This window comes from Zootoca vivipara, chromosome 7 (assembly GCF_963506605.1).
Source record: "Zootoca vivipara chromosome 7, rZooViv1.1, whole genome shotgun sequence".
Taxonomy (NCBI): Eukaryota; Metazoa; Chordata; class Lepidosauria; order Squamata; family Lacertidae; genus Zootoca; species Zootoca vivipara.
Genome location: NC_083282.1, coordinates 45,217,727 through 45,232,779, shown reverse-complemented (window position 1 = coordinate 45,232,779; position 15,053 = coordinate 45,217,727). Strand labels below are relative to the sequence as shown.

Here is a 15,053-nt window from a genome sequence, read left to right as displayed (position 1 = left end):
TCCAGGTGGGTACCATGATTGTTGTCAAAAAAAGAGTGAGCTGCAGGGTCACACCCTCCTGCGTCTCATGTGATCAAGGTCATCCATCAGGACCACTACTGCTGACTAGGTCCTGAAACACGAAGCCAGACTCAGGTGGATCAAGATGACATGTTTCACACCTGCGCTCAGTAAATTGGAGGATCAACCCACTTCCCAGAAATATGAAAGGAGTAAATACGATATATAAATTGATCAAATAGCATCTTAAACTTCCAGTACCTGTCCAAGCATTAGAATACAAAAGAGCTGCCAAAAGTGCTTGATCTTGAGAATCCATTCAGGTTGAACATCCTGCAATTTAGGGGGTTTCCTAAGAAAGCGGGAAACAGTACTTGCTGCACTAACTGACAGAACCCACAATGTGGCACTGCCTCCTAACATTAGGAAATGTCCCCACAAGGCACTAAACTAAAAGGCTTGATCATCTAAGATTGCAGAGCATCAATTATGGTGATACTCAAATACATCCTATAGCTGGGATCCTCTTTTAAATTGATAACGTCAAGTGGATTAATACAGTAAGGATTACTAGCAGACTGCTGGTTAATTCAAGGTGCCTTCTTCTGAGGCAGTCCCTTCACTTTATCCCCCTTGCCCTGCTTCTTTGGATGGCTCTAAGACAGGCATCCCCAAACTTCGGGGATATTGTTTAAAATGATGGTTTGAAATAATGTCTTAAACTTTTCTGAGCTCCTCATAAAATGAATATCATTGTAAACCAGAAGCATACTGCTTTGAATGAATTATTTGATAAATGAGTTTTATACTTGGGAATTACATATGAGGACTCTTGCTTATACAACAGATGGTGAAAGATTCAAAGCACAATCCTATGCATTCATATCCAGAAGAAAATCCTAGTGATTTCAGTGTGCATGTAAGATTTTACACTCTAATCAGTATGTATAAGATTGCAAACTTAAAGAATAACCAATCATGGCCTATCTATAGGGAATGACTCTTAAATAAGTTTTAGAAACTTATTAGCATGTTGGATTTTATTATGTATCACTTATGTAAATACTCCTGAATATTGTATGAACATAACATTACAATGGAAGCAATTACTCTACATGTGTAAACTTTAAATGTGCCAGACCATTTTCTATAAATGAGTTTCTACAGCACCATTAGACATTTTCCTCTTGTTTCTGTCAGTCTTATACATTCATGCATGAATTAATTGAATAATGAAGCCAGTTAACATAACCCTTCTGAATTCGCTAGATAACCTTTTGTTTCTTTTTACTTCACTGCCCAACAGGGGAAAGTGGATTGGGCAGAGAAAGTGTACTTAAGAGGCATTAAAGCATATTTACCCCTCAGCTGCCCCCTCCTTTGCTGATTAAAGTCTAATGCTGTCCCACTTTTGAGGCTTCCAACAGAAGTACTACATCTCCTGAAGGCAGCCCATAGTGTGAATTCCATGGAGAAATAGACATGGACACAGCCTCTCCTTCCCTTCTCATCTCTCTCTCTCACACACACCATTCTGCTTTTCATTCTCTAGCTGATCCCTCAGATGAACAGGGTTAAAGGGACTCTAGAGCAAATGACAGTGTTAAGCAGAAGATAAGGCAGCTGTACAGATGTTTACACAACCTCATGGTCCTTGGTGCTAGTCAAGTAAGAGACAAGCTTATGGGTGCAAATGCAGGGGGAATTGTAAATAGAGCTTACATGAAGGGAGGGAGGAAGGAAGGAGGGCTGTTCCTCACAGAATGTAGCCTAGCAAATTTTATCACTCCTCTGTCTGTGTGCTACACTACCCACCCTGTAGACTTGTGTTAAGGCAAAGAATCAGAAGGGTAAGGGGATCCGAACCCTCCTTCCACTCAGTACTTATTTTTCCGTAGTTCCGTGCCAAAATGCTTCCCATCCAGTCAAAGTCACTTCTAATATTGGAGCTCATCCATGGAGAAAAAATATTGGAGGGGAAGATGTTAACATCAATAATATTGTTACTGCTTCCCTCTGGAGAGCTTTGACAATAAAAAAAACTATGGGAAAGACTTTGCTGTTCTACCAACTCTACCCTAAATGTTAAGGCTCCTTTAACTGAGCGTCTATTTGATTTGATTCTGTAATCATGTAGTCAAACAAAACCCTAATGCAATTTAGTACCAAGGCAAAATACATGTAATAATAATAAAAAAATTATTATTTGCACCCCACCCATCTGACTGGGTTGCCCCAGCCTCTCTGGGCTGCTTCCAACATATATAAAAACATAATTAAACATTACAAAACTTCCCTATGCAGGGCAGCCTTCAGACATCTCCTTTCTCCATTTGCAATGGGACTGCATCCTCTACCATGCCTGAGGGCAGCAGGGGAGGCTGTGTGTGGCATAGGCAGTTCTCTCTTCCAACATCTTGCCTCCATTTTATCCCCTTAGCATCTACCACCTGTGGTGGTTGCTTCACTCTGCCAGCCTTGTCCATCAAAAAGAGACTACATCTGCAATGCTATACCCACATACTTGGCAGTAAGTGCCATAGAACTCAAATGAGGCTTTATTCTGAGTAGGCATATACACAGGCAAACTATAAGAGATTTTCTGGCTGCTGCAAACAGAGAGGCCAGTTTAAAGAGGATCTTTAGCAAATATTTGCCCTGCATGTTAGATGAGATTAGCATCAAACATGATAATAAAAGTCTTGCTCCAGTTTTGCTGTGAACCTGTGGACTCTGCTGCAAATGTAAGCAAACAGGACATGACGCAAAGGAGTTTAGTTTGGATAATGGGAGCTGTGGGCTGGGGCAGAGGGCATCAGGAAAGCTGGATCAGAGCCCAAGGCCAGCATTAGGTAGGAATGTTGTTGTCCTAAGCAAAACATTTTGCCCCATCTTTTTTTAGCACTGGTACTACTGAAGGTTTTTTATTTGGTAATAATGGTAATACTGTACATAGAAATAAAAGGAATAGATTATAAATACAATTGGAATGTTAAAAATCAACAACAAGCCAGCCATATAATTACTTTGGTTGGTACAAAACTATCAGCAAGAAAATAGTCTCTTAACAATTAAATTATGACCTAGCTGTTGTAGATTGGGCCTCTGCAGATTTCTGGAGGGGCAGGGATGGTTTCAGCTAGGTATGTACATAAGTAGGAAATGAACTAAAGGAACATAAAAAGGGAAAGGAACAGCATGTGGGAAGGACAGCTAAATCTTTGCATGTCAGTTGGGCAAGTAATCAAATATTACACCAGGTCATAGCTGCTACCATACGGGCTACACGGTGGGGTGGGGATATTGCTTTTGTTTGTTACTATGTTATGTATTGTGGAGAACAAGATTGCTAAGAACATTAAACTAGTTGTTAAGCAACTATGCCTGCAAGTTGAATCACAGTTGCAAGCATTTTATTTAGAGTCCATTGTGCTGGTTATGCCCTGGGTGAAGACGATTAATTATATGACATATTACCAAAAGCTATAAATTATGTTATAGCTCTAATGCATGTATGTTAAGAGTGGCCAGCATGTACAGATATCAGGAAAGTTTTGATATACACAAGGGGATAAATCAATCTGCAGTTAAGTATGCTGTTTACACCAAAGGTGGGTTGTTAACTATAAGCACCTCACTGACAGCCTAATGCCCTTTTATAGCTTTCTAAGTTGGTAGCTATCACCACATCTTGCAGAATTTCAAAGGTTGCCTTATTCCACAAGAACCTCCTGAACTACTAATATTATACCAGGAGGCCCTTCTTCAGATCTCCCCACTTTCAGGGACTGTGGTCGGGTCTTTCCAGTTATACTGCCCTGTCTTTCCTAGAAAAGCTTGCCTGACACCAGCAGCAAGCCTTATTAATATCTGGGGCCAGAAGAAGAGCTGTTTTATTTCCCCAAACCTTTAAGGTATTGTCTCTCTATGTGTGTGTATTGTTACTGTTTCTTTAACAAGCTAACACATAAAGGCACACACCCTGGGCAGGCATGAAATTATATGATGATAAATGTATCCTATAGAACAGAACAAGGATAGGGAACCTCAGGCCCTCCAGAACTCATTATCTGTCCCTTGAGGCTCTCCCCAGGCCACGTCACTGCTTCACACCCTCTTTTTGAGTGGCTGGACTGCGTCGTTGAATTCTGATCATGCTTCTTTGCTTGCCTGGGTGAATAGAGAGGAATGTGTGAGTATGAAGAAACTAGCCTACTGGTACGAAAGGTAAAATTAACTATTGTTGCTTCATTCACTTTGACCTCTGTCCCTGTGCACCACTGGCAGGCGGCCCTCAGAAGGTTACCCAGAAGCAAATGTGGCCCTTGGGCTGAAATAAGTTACTCACTCCAGTCTACAGCATGTGTGAGTGTAATCAGCAGAGTTATAATTTTGAGCTACCTATTATAGATGTTATACCTATGGCTGGTCCTGTAAATTTAAGATTGGTCCCTTTAGCCGCCAGCAGAAATGTAAAAAAAATGAATTGAGGCTTTCAAAGAAATGGCATAAACCTATGAAAAACTGCCACCTATTGCAGTCTAGTCGGCTTTACTAACTAGGGTTACTTTGGAGTAAACAGATTATAGGTGGATACCTATCAGCATTAACAATACAATAAAGAAGACAGATTACACCCTCCCGTAAATATTTGTAGCAGTAGCTTCCTAAAACTGTGGGATGTGGAGGACTTGTACAGTGTGAACCAACTCATTGACTTTCAACAAATAACAGGAACCGGAACCTAAATAAGGACTGCTTAGTATGCCATAAATGCAGATAAACTATGGGGCATCTCTTAAATGTTGAAGGTGAACACTTGTTCTACAATGCTGGGTACTGTCTGAAATAAATGACCCCATTTGTACATTAAGGTATTAAGCAAAGACTTCAAACATGCTCATTTCAGAGAGTTTATTTCCAACATTCTTCCCCAAAAACAGTTTTACTACTTTTAATCAGCAAGCAGTGCATCCCTTTCCATGAATTTTCCTGATACATGGCATTTCCCCCCCTTGTTCAGCTCTCATAGCACTGACAAACTCAACTCTCACCTCAGACTTCTCTGTCTTTCTTACATCTATCAACATACCTGTAAACCTGGCTAATTCTGTCTCATCACTTCCATTCCTACAAACACCAAATGTTCTTTACATCCTTCTTCTTCTTCTTTGGCGATCACTCATAGCTGAGTAAGATCCAGCAACACAACAAATGTCAGTTTTCAAACTAGTAATTTGTGGGCATGGACTTTAATGTACAAAATCTTGAGCCCCAGGCTCAAAGTCAGCCTCAGTCACGTCACCCTCCTGCTAATACCAGTTCTGATCCCCATCCTTCCATCTCCAAGGACATGCTTTTATGTACGGTGTCAGCATGTGATGACAGAAAGTTTACATCACGTGCTTCATTGAGTGCACAAAAGCAGGAAATGCAAAAAGGGGGTCAAAATTGGCTTCCCAAGAAGCTGAGTACCATAGCAGCTCTGTGTTCCTGAGGAAAACAAGATGGCTTCCTTAGGCAGTCCATCACAGAAATGTGATGTATCCAAAAATCTGAGCCCAAGATGAACACCACCTTAAGGCTTGGTGGAACAAAACTGGTGGGTATGAGGTTAATTGGGAGACAGATTAAAAATGAGGATAGAGGTCTCATTGTGGACAAGCAGTTAAACTTTCCAATCACATATATGACACAACAAAAGTTTGTGTTGTGCCCTCTGCTATCAGTTGAGAGACCTTGAACGTTTGTGTTAATTTAGGGAGTGGAACAGTCACTTCCCTTCCCCTGCTGAAAACTGAACCATCATACTTCTTCCTTCTGATGCATGTAAGTTCTTCTTAAAAGCTTGCTTAGTGCTGAGTGTGCTTATGGCTAACTGTTGGGTGTTGCATACACTGAAGTTTAAATCTTTTATGGGGATTCCCTTGTTTGATGCTTCTGTGAGCGATTCTGAGAGTGGAGAACTGGCTGGTGTGTACTACTCAAACCCAAGGCTTTATGGTTGCCGACTCCTCCATGATGTGAATAGTGATGGGCTGTGGGCTTGGTGCTAGGTGCTTCTTGGCTTGGCTCATCGTGATGGTACTTTGGTTCCTCCAGGTGCTTCTCTTTGTGCCCAGATCCCTCAGTTGTCGTCACGTTAGTACTTGCTGTCTTATTCATCTGTGAAGGTAATGAAAGATTCTAGTATATGTACATGTACATACAGAAGGGCTTAGGGTGAAGACAGAAACATATTTTTGAAAATGAAGGTGGATATATATATATCTGAATTGATCTGCATTCAGCCCTTTTTGACAAAATATGTAAACTTCTAAAATAAACTGAGCTCAGAGCAACTTCTACTTTCTGTTTTCAGGAGAAATTGGCTGTGAAGAATGGTGATTGCCATTTAAAAAGTGGTTTTAAAGAATGTGTAAAATAGAAGTTTAAATGAGCAAACATGCTGGATGTATAGGCGTAGAAATGGTTTTTTAAAAGCCCAAAGTTTGAGAGGCAAAAAGCTGCACAGGAGTTTAAGCCAAGTATACCGTATATTCCAGCGTATAAGATGACTTTCTAACCCCCAAAAATCTCCTCCAAAGTCTTATACGCCAGGTACTGCCCCGCTGGTCCGTGAACTGAGCTGCCCGCTCAGCAAGTCCCCTGCGCGCTGCGCTAAACCGGCGCGGGGACTCGCCGAGTGGCACCAGAATCGCGTCCGCAGCTGCGCAGAAGCGATTTCTGATTCTGTGCTGCCCATATCCAACATGTCTGCAGCGCCAGAAATCGCTTCTGTGGAGCTGCGAGGTTTGACAGCGAGCCAGGGAGGAGGGAGAGGAGCAGCTTTGCCGGTGCTGTTGCTCACGAGCTGTTGGCTTGCCAGAGAGTCAGCTGGGGCTTGTCCGCGGCTGCAAGTACATAAAATATAGAGTATGTCCCAAACTCTATATTTTAACTTGAAAAGTGGGGGGCCGTCTTATACGCCCAGTCGCCTTATACGCTGGAATATACGGTATATATATCTCAAAAGAGTGGGGAGGGAAGAAGGATTTATTTCTCCAGATCTGAAAAATCTGCACCCACTGCTGGAAGGAGATCTGTTTGACTTTACTCTCGGTATGGCCGAAATGGCTTAAAACGTATTTACAATATTTTGCTGCATTGGCTATCAGGGCAGCAAAAATCTAAAATCGGCAATACATCAGTCCCACCTTGAGGAATGAACTTTCAGGTTACTGATGCAGCAGGAAGTGACACCACAGGACAAGACAGCAGTTACTATTTCTTCTATCCAAGGAACAATATGCTCCCACTTCAACCTGACACACTTCAACCTGACAAATTAAGGCTATTAATTTCATTTTTATCTAGAACTGAGGGCAGACAATGGCTACTGGGTGAGCTTCAAGCAGTACATGATGGCAGCAGACCCAGGTCTTGCCCCACCATGTATAAAACAGGAAGGTGGGGTTGACTTTAGAGCAAAAGGGGTGCCTGGGTGAGGGGAACCAAACCTTTCCTGCACTTGATGCCACACAACTTTTGTTCCAAAGTGTTTTTCTCCAAGTTAATCTCACTTTTAGTATCTGAACTCAGCTGGGGAGAAAAGCACTTGGGGGAGGGCATAAAGATGTGTATATGTGAGAAGCTGCAAGTGGGGGGGGGGGAGTTTAGCATTCCCCCCAACCTGGACCCCTCCACGCTACACTATCTGTGACTGTGGCAGACCTGATGTCCCCCTCTGCAATTTGCTTCTGAGATTTTTATTTCAAGATGGTTTACTTCCTGCCAAGATGAAAGATGCTTTGTGGTATCTCAACATCCTTTCTCCTTGCTTGCTGTAGTGGCCCAATACTGTAGAATATAACACTCCCTTCCACCTTCTCCTCCCACATTCCTGCTGTAAGGCCGATCTGATCAGAAACCTAGAATTCCCAGGCAAAAGTTCAGGATGGGCAAATGAGGAAACGTCTGGCTTAAACAAAATAGTTGAAAAGGAAGTTGATGAGGGGATTCAAGTCCCTACCTCCTGGCTGCTGTTAGAGGGGTACCAGGAACAATTGCCGCAGTAGTCTTTGCTGTGTGTGTACCGCACGGCTGCTTCAACATAGGGCAAGTGCAGAAAGCTGTATGGCAGCTGGATGTGGAAAGCCAGCCTGCTGCACCTGTAAAGCCCAAGAGCCATGAAACAAACGGACATAAATTTAGTGTCAGTAGAGCCTGTAGTCCACTAATTTGCACTAGAAATGAATCTAACCTGGCCTGAAGAATCTGGTTTTCCTCACCAACAGTTGTGAGGCATGATGGTAAAGAGAAACACTTACATCATGGTATGTCCTTTCTTTCCAGATGTGTTCTCAAACAGACTTTTTGATAACACATTCAGGAATCCCGGATTCCATATATCTTACTTTCCTTCCTTCTGCCCAGGCCTGCAGACCCCCATTGGTCTCCCATCATCAGCTGCCTACGGAGCACCCTCTTCTGCCCCCCAGCGCTGCTGATGGGATCCCTGCTGGTGGCAGCAGGGGCTTTCAGCAGTCAAGGAAGGAGCTGGATTGAGCCGGACTGCAGTCCATTGGATCCTGAGATGGTCCCACTGCCAGAACTGGGCTTGTTCCAGGCTCAATTGCTACACCAGCTCCAAGCCAAGCTGGCTCAGTGATCTGCCTTCCCTCCCTTCTGCCCCAGCTGCTATGCACAGCAGTGGCCCTGACTCTCCAAAAACCCCATCAGACTGGGTGGCTGGGGAGTTAGAATTGCTCCCTTAAGCACTGACCTGTCATAGATCAGAAAGTCATCCTTGTCCCCATCTAGAATTTGCCAGACGTCAGGCTCCAGAATCTGCTGCTGGTAAACAGGAACTCCCTCTGGGGCATGCCGTTTGAGCTCCCAGTACATAGCTCTGGAGAAAGGAGTCTTCTCATTCACAATCATGAAGCTGACATTGGTCACTCCTTCAAGGGACAGCTTCCTCTGCAAGCTGCCAAGGCTGATGGGGAGGAAGAACAAGCAACGTTTAGGAAATGCAGTGCACAGATATAGGTTCCAGCCTTTGCCCTCTGCACATACCATGTGGGATATGAGCCTGCACTGCTGGACAGAGGCCCCTTCATTGATCAGTTCACTGGACTTGCCATTGCAGCAGTCCCTGCTACATAGATCCAGCAATAAGTTAAATGATACATATTATGCTTGAGCTGTAATTCACCAGGAAAATTGCAGCCACCTTCTATATGCATGTTATATCTGGCCTGCTGCAGCCCAGGCCTCAATTTTTGATTGTTGAACTGGAGCTTATAGACAACCGGTTCCTTTCTGTGTTTCCTGGTAGAAAGCCTGGGGGCAAATATGTGACCTTAAGAGTTGTGATATTGCCGCTGAAAACCAGATACAGGGTTCCAACACATATCTGACTTTCTAGTCACACCCAGGCCATCTTTTTAAAGCGTGTGACTTTCCCCAAAGAATTATGGGAACTGCGATTTACCCCCTCACAGAACTACAGTTCCCAGCACTCTTAAACTACGGTTCCCATGACTCTTTGGGGAAAGCCACGTGCACCAAATGTATGGTGTGGCTGCGACCTAACAGCCCCTGACTCAGGCAATCTATGAACTATGAACTCACCTGGCGGCCTGCTTGAGACAGAACTGTCAGCTGGCTTTCAACAGTGCCACCACTGTCACTTGGCCCTCCATCCCAGCCATGGGGGCCACTCCATTGATCTTCCAGAGTGGTGCAGGCTGGCATATTCGGGTCCTGTTCTCAGCCACGTCTGCCAGCGTAGCAGCAATTGCCAGGAGCAGCAGCAAGGTTGTTGTGGCTAGGGCTGAATAGCCCATCCTGGCCACCTCCCTTCAGCCTAAAGTAGAAGAGAGCAGCTTAAGACCATAAGAACTTCCCTCAGCAGGCCAGATGCAGCCTCCAAGTCTCAGAAGACTTTCTTCTGAGTAAACATAGGTAAGATTGTCCTACATGGATGCCCTAGTGCCCTGTATTTGAAAGTGACAGTAATGGATGCTTAAAGACACGCTCACATATCAGCTGCCCAGGATTTCAGCTACAGCTACAGCAAGAGTTGTTGCTGCCCTGTGGCTCTCTGGATATTGTTGCAGTACAACTCCCAGCATGGTCATTAAGAACATATGAAGAGACCTCCTGCTGGATCAGACCAAAGACTCATCTAGTCCAGCATCCTGTTCTCACAGTGGCCATCCAGATGCCTAGTGCCACAGCACTCCCTCTATTTGTGATTCCCATTGACTGGTAAGCAGAAGCTTCTCAGACAGTGGAGGTATCCATCATATCTAGTGGTTATGAATAGCCCTGTCCTCCATGAATTTGTCTAATCCTCCTGTCTTGCCAACGGCAAGGTGGTGGTTCTTTTAAAATGAGATTCAGAAGCAGTACAAAATGCACAAGTGAGTGAGAAGTTTAAAGATTTTATTCTGAAACAGCAAGCAAGGTATACATATACCAAGCAAGCACTTCAATCTGCCACTTGGAAGCCCTCAAGAAGCGGCAAAGCGACTCCCCCAGGTAGCCTCAGTTTGCACGGCCCTGTGGCCGATCAATCTGTGCACGAGCTTCAAAGAAACTCTGCCCAAAGCATCCGATTTTATAGATAGCCTGTGTGGCTTCCAAGGCTGGCTATGTGCAGATCATCCATTAGCCACCCCCTCCCAAGGCCTCAGTTTGTCAAAACAATGTCCAGCATCAAATAAGGTACCTAGAATTATCCTCCACAACTGATGAAGGCAGCTGTGTGTAGGGCTTCACCTCCTCCCAAAGTTCTCAGGACATTAAAGACTGTTCTCACAGCATCAAAAAACTTAACAAGAGCAAGGGAGGGGGAAGGAACAGAGGCAGGAAGGCTAACTGTGTCAGATCACTAACTCCTTAATATATTTTGTTTTCCAGGTGCATTTCCCATACACCTCCAAATTAATGGCTATCTCCACATCCTGTGAGAGCAAGTACTTATATAGTACTTCTTTTTGTCCGCCCTGAATTTTCCCATTTTCAGCTTCATTGGATGGCCTAATATTCTGGAAAGACAGAGAACAACTTCTCTCCATCCACGTTCTCTATGCCATACACCTTTTTTTCTCATCTGGAAATCCCCAAATGTTGTAATATTTCCTCATAAGACGGTTGTACCAGCCCTTTGATCATTTTAATTGCTCCGGCCTTTTCTGAAACTTTTCCAACTCTACAGAATATATTTTTAGGTGAGGTGACCAGAATGGTACACAGTATACTCAGTGCTTTTTTTTCTAGAAAAATAGGTGCTGGTACCATGAAGCTGTTACAGTAAGTGCCACACTTTTTAACAACAACAAAAAGAGGTGCTGGTACTGCGTACCCTTGAGTACCCCCCTGGGGGAAGCACTGAGTATGCCTAGTATTGTGTTGTTCCACCATAATTTGAGGAGCAGATAGGGCCAAAGAAGGAGTCTGGCAGCCAAGCAGTCTGGTCTGGCAGACAATGGTGAAGCCAACACAATCTGGACTGAAACATGCCTCAAGAAGAAAGTGGGAACTAAAAATGAATGCAAGCAAATATCTAGACAGGACAAAAGCAATGAAGTAAGCCACAGGCCACAAGGCAATTCACGTACGTAAGTCACATATAGGCACCCTATTGCTTTTAGAGGATATTGGCCCCATTTTACAAGTGGGGCACAGCAATAATTGACTGGCCCTATATGAGTCAGATAACCATGGGAGAGAATGCACAAATAGTTAAACATTAATAAATTAATAAAGTAATTCCCCATGCTGCTTAACAGCTGCAGCTTCCACTTCCTCCCTGCACTTAGAATTTAGGAATACTGTGCATCTGATCATATGTTTTTCACTTGTTACTAAACAACTGCAGTTTTCCTTTCCCTATACATTTATAAATACAAAGCAGGGCTGATGATGTGATGGAATGTTTCCTGTCATAGATGAATGCTCCAGTATAAGTTTTGCTAAAAATTAAGAACTGTTCAAAAAGCAAAGAGAAAAAAAGCACTGTCTTCCTCTGTTGTCAGCAAACTCAGAGCAGAGAATTCTCATGTGCAGCTTACGCAACAAACTGAGCCCCCTGTTTATTGACATTCATCCTGATTTGCTTGCACAAAGCTTACACAGAAGTTAAATTTTAGCTAGTCTTTGCTGAGTATTCATTCTGATTTGTTTGCAGGGTAGTTAGTTATATGACAATTAGCATCCATTCAGATTTGCTTGCAGGGTGTTTATATGCCTTCCCATTAGTCATTTGCTCATTGCACATGTTTTCAGTGCATTCCCCCATCACTTTCCAAACTGCAAAAAGTCTGGTGTTTTTGTGTGAAGTGAATTTGTTGCCCAGAATCCTTTAATGTGCTTTAACTGTGCAAATCTAAATTTCCAACATGTACTTGCATTCCTTCTGCAAGATAGTGGAAGTCCGGAGGCACCGTTAGTTTCTCCCCCACATTTTTTTACAGCTCTGGCTGCATTCACATCTAATGCTAAGCAAAGCCATAGTTTAGTGTGAACTGGCTGCTGGGGATAAGATTACAGCTGCTCCTCTGTGGCCCCTTTAGCTCAGTGGGGTGCAGCACCAAAGCCAAGGGTGGCTTAGAGAGTTGTTTGAGCTTGGGATACTGATGAAGCTCTTGCCTCCTTAACAATTATCTACAGCCAAGATTTGTTACTGGCTACATATTGAGGTTTAGCTACCCAACTGAGCTAAAAAGCCTGGGGAGGAACAAAACAGGTGAAAGCTCCTCCCTGGGAGCCAGCCTGTTTTGCACAGTCCTGGTAAGCCACACACATTAATCACATGGATGAAATCTCAGCAAGAGTCTTGTTGTTTTCCAACACACTGGTTAAAAAAGGACACACACCCAAGCCTTGTTAAACTTGTAAAAACAAGCCACACAATCCCAGCATGATTCAGCCACACCACCCTAATCTCTCAATAAAAATGGTTATTTAGAAAGCCCTTGTTGATCCCAGAAAGCGGCAAAACAGGGAAGGCAATGCCTTTGGTTGAACCAAATCTTGGCAGAATGTTCCCCTCCCCTAATTGTCCTGTGGAACAAGCTTTTGAGTCCACCATCAGAAGCAGTGGCACTTGCATTCTAAAGCTGGTCACAACGTCCCCGTCATCCCCTACTTGCCACCACACAGGCTTTCTGCAATTCCCTCCCATATACTCCTCTCCTTCCCACATCCAAGAAAAACAGCCTTGGGGTGGTGGTAGTAGATTAGGAACAACTCAGAGATCAGATAATGAGGGTGCAGAACTTCATTATGCTTATCTTGGCAAGATTCAAAACCTCTCACAGTCTCACCCACAAAAGGTGGTTCAATCAAAGGTGATTTGACACCTTGCCAATGTTGTGCCTCTCAGGAATCCACCAAGACTTTGTTCTAGGAAGCAGTAGCACAACTTTGCCTTCCTTGTTCGGAAGCTTTCTGCTCTAACTTCATTGTGATAAATATTTCTCATGAGCCTCCCCTCCACAAAGCATATTGACAAACTGCAGAAATTGAACTTAATAGACATTGACACCTGCCTTCCCAACAAGTCTGCGCCAAGAATTCCCAACCAGGTGATACTCTTGCCTTTTCTCAGGTGACTCCAGCTGTTGTTCTACTCCACTCTATGACAGTCCTACTGTAGCTCTGTTCTCTCGGATCTCTTATCCCCAGGCTGGCTGTGGCATACTTTATCTCTCATTCAAGGTCTCTCCACCCAGAAGGGGCTGGGAGAGAGGAGGTGCTTGGCTGGGGGATAGATACACAGATGTCCTTGAATAATTTCAGAGCAGCATGAATTGCGTTTACCACTGCCATACACCCAGCGGTACTTGTTTTTCATTCAGAGACTTCACATTCAGGAACTGAAGAAATACCATGCAGTGCCAGGCCAGGAACACTGGAAAGCATTATGCTTCTGGAAGATGACATGACTGCATCCTGGCAGTTTTCAGTTACATTGAGGAATACATTATTGGTGTGACGAGATGGGCCGCCTTGGTATAAAGCAAAAGGAAGCAATTGTTACAGGCAGTGCTATTTTTCTAGAAAAAGAAGTGCCGGAACTCACCATGAATGCCTCCATTGTTCTCTTATCATGGCAACGATGTCCGCCTGAAAGATGCTGGAATTGAGTTCCGGTGAGTTCTGGATGAAAAAAAGCCCTGGTTACAGGCAACAGATTCCAAAACAGACAAATTTTCCCCACTCAACTTGCATTATTGTGAAGGGGTGGTATACGTTGACTTTTTGCTTCAGGCGCAAAATTGTTTTAAGATTAGTAAGGGTAAAGGGACCCCTGACCATTAGGTCCAGTCGTGACCGACTCTGGGGTTGCGCGCTCATCTCGCATTATTGGCCGAGGGAGCCGGCGTATAGCTTCCAGGTCATGTGGCCAGCATGACAAAGCCGCTTCTGGCGAACCAGAGCAGCACATGGAAACGCCGTTTACCTTCCCGCTGTAGCGGTTCCTATTTATCTACTTGCATTTTGACGTGCTTTCGAACTGCTAGGTTGGCAGGAGCTGGGACCAAGCAACAGGAGCTCACCCCGTCACAGGGATTCGAACCGCCAACCTTCTGGTCAGCAAGCCCTAGGCTCAGTGGTTTAACCACAGCGCCACCTGGGTCCCTTTTAAGATTAGTAGGTAAAGGTAAAAGGTAAAGGGCCCCTGGACGGTTAAGTCCAGTCAAAGGCGACTATGGGGTTGCGGCGCTCATCTCACTTTCAGGCCGAGGAAATCAGCGTTTGTCCACAGACAACTTTCGGGTCATTTGGCCAGCATGACTAAACTGCTTCTGGCACATGATGACACCATGATGAAAGCTAGAGTGCACGGAAACACCGTTTACCTTCCTGCTGCAGCGGTACATATTTATCTACTTGCACTGGTATGCTTTTGAATTGCTAGGTTGGCAGAAGCTGGGACAGAGCAACAGGAGCTCACCCCATCAAGCAGATTCGAACTGCCAACTTTCAAATCAGCAAGAGGCTCAGTGGTTTAGACCACAGTGCCACCCACTAGTAAGACTGGTACAGCATGATGAGAT

At 44.2% G+C, this 15,053-nt stretch overlaps 1 protein-coding gene across 2 annotated transcripts; it reads right to left on the bottom strand.

Moving 5' to 3' along the window:
* Window positions 1-5,157: 5,157 nt before the first annotated feature.
* Window positions 5,158-13,699, bottom strand: LOC118088656 (selenoprotein Pb-like). Of its 2 annotated transcripts, none has more exons than XM_035122561.2 (5): window positions 13,591-13,699; window positions 9,616-9,850; window positions 8,765-8,977; window positions 8,012-8,150; window positions 5,158-6,165 (listed from the first exon to the last, which is right to left on the bottom strand). In XM_035122561.2, exons 2-5 carry the CDS (start codon window positions 9,828-9,830, stop codon window positions 5,914-5,916), a joined length of 819 nt encoding a protein of 272 aa, XP_034978452.2. In that variant the 5' UTR covers window positions 9,831-9,850; window positions 13,591-13,699; the 3' UTR covers window positions 5,158-5,913. The 2 variants fall into 2 exon arrangements, with proteins under 2 accessions (XP_034978452.2, XP_034978451.2); XM_035122560.2 differs by having other exon boundaries at window positions 13,542-13,694.
* Window positions 13,700-15,053: the final 1,354 nt, after the last annotated feature.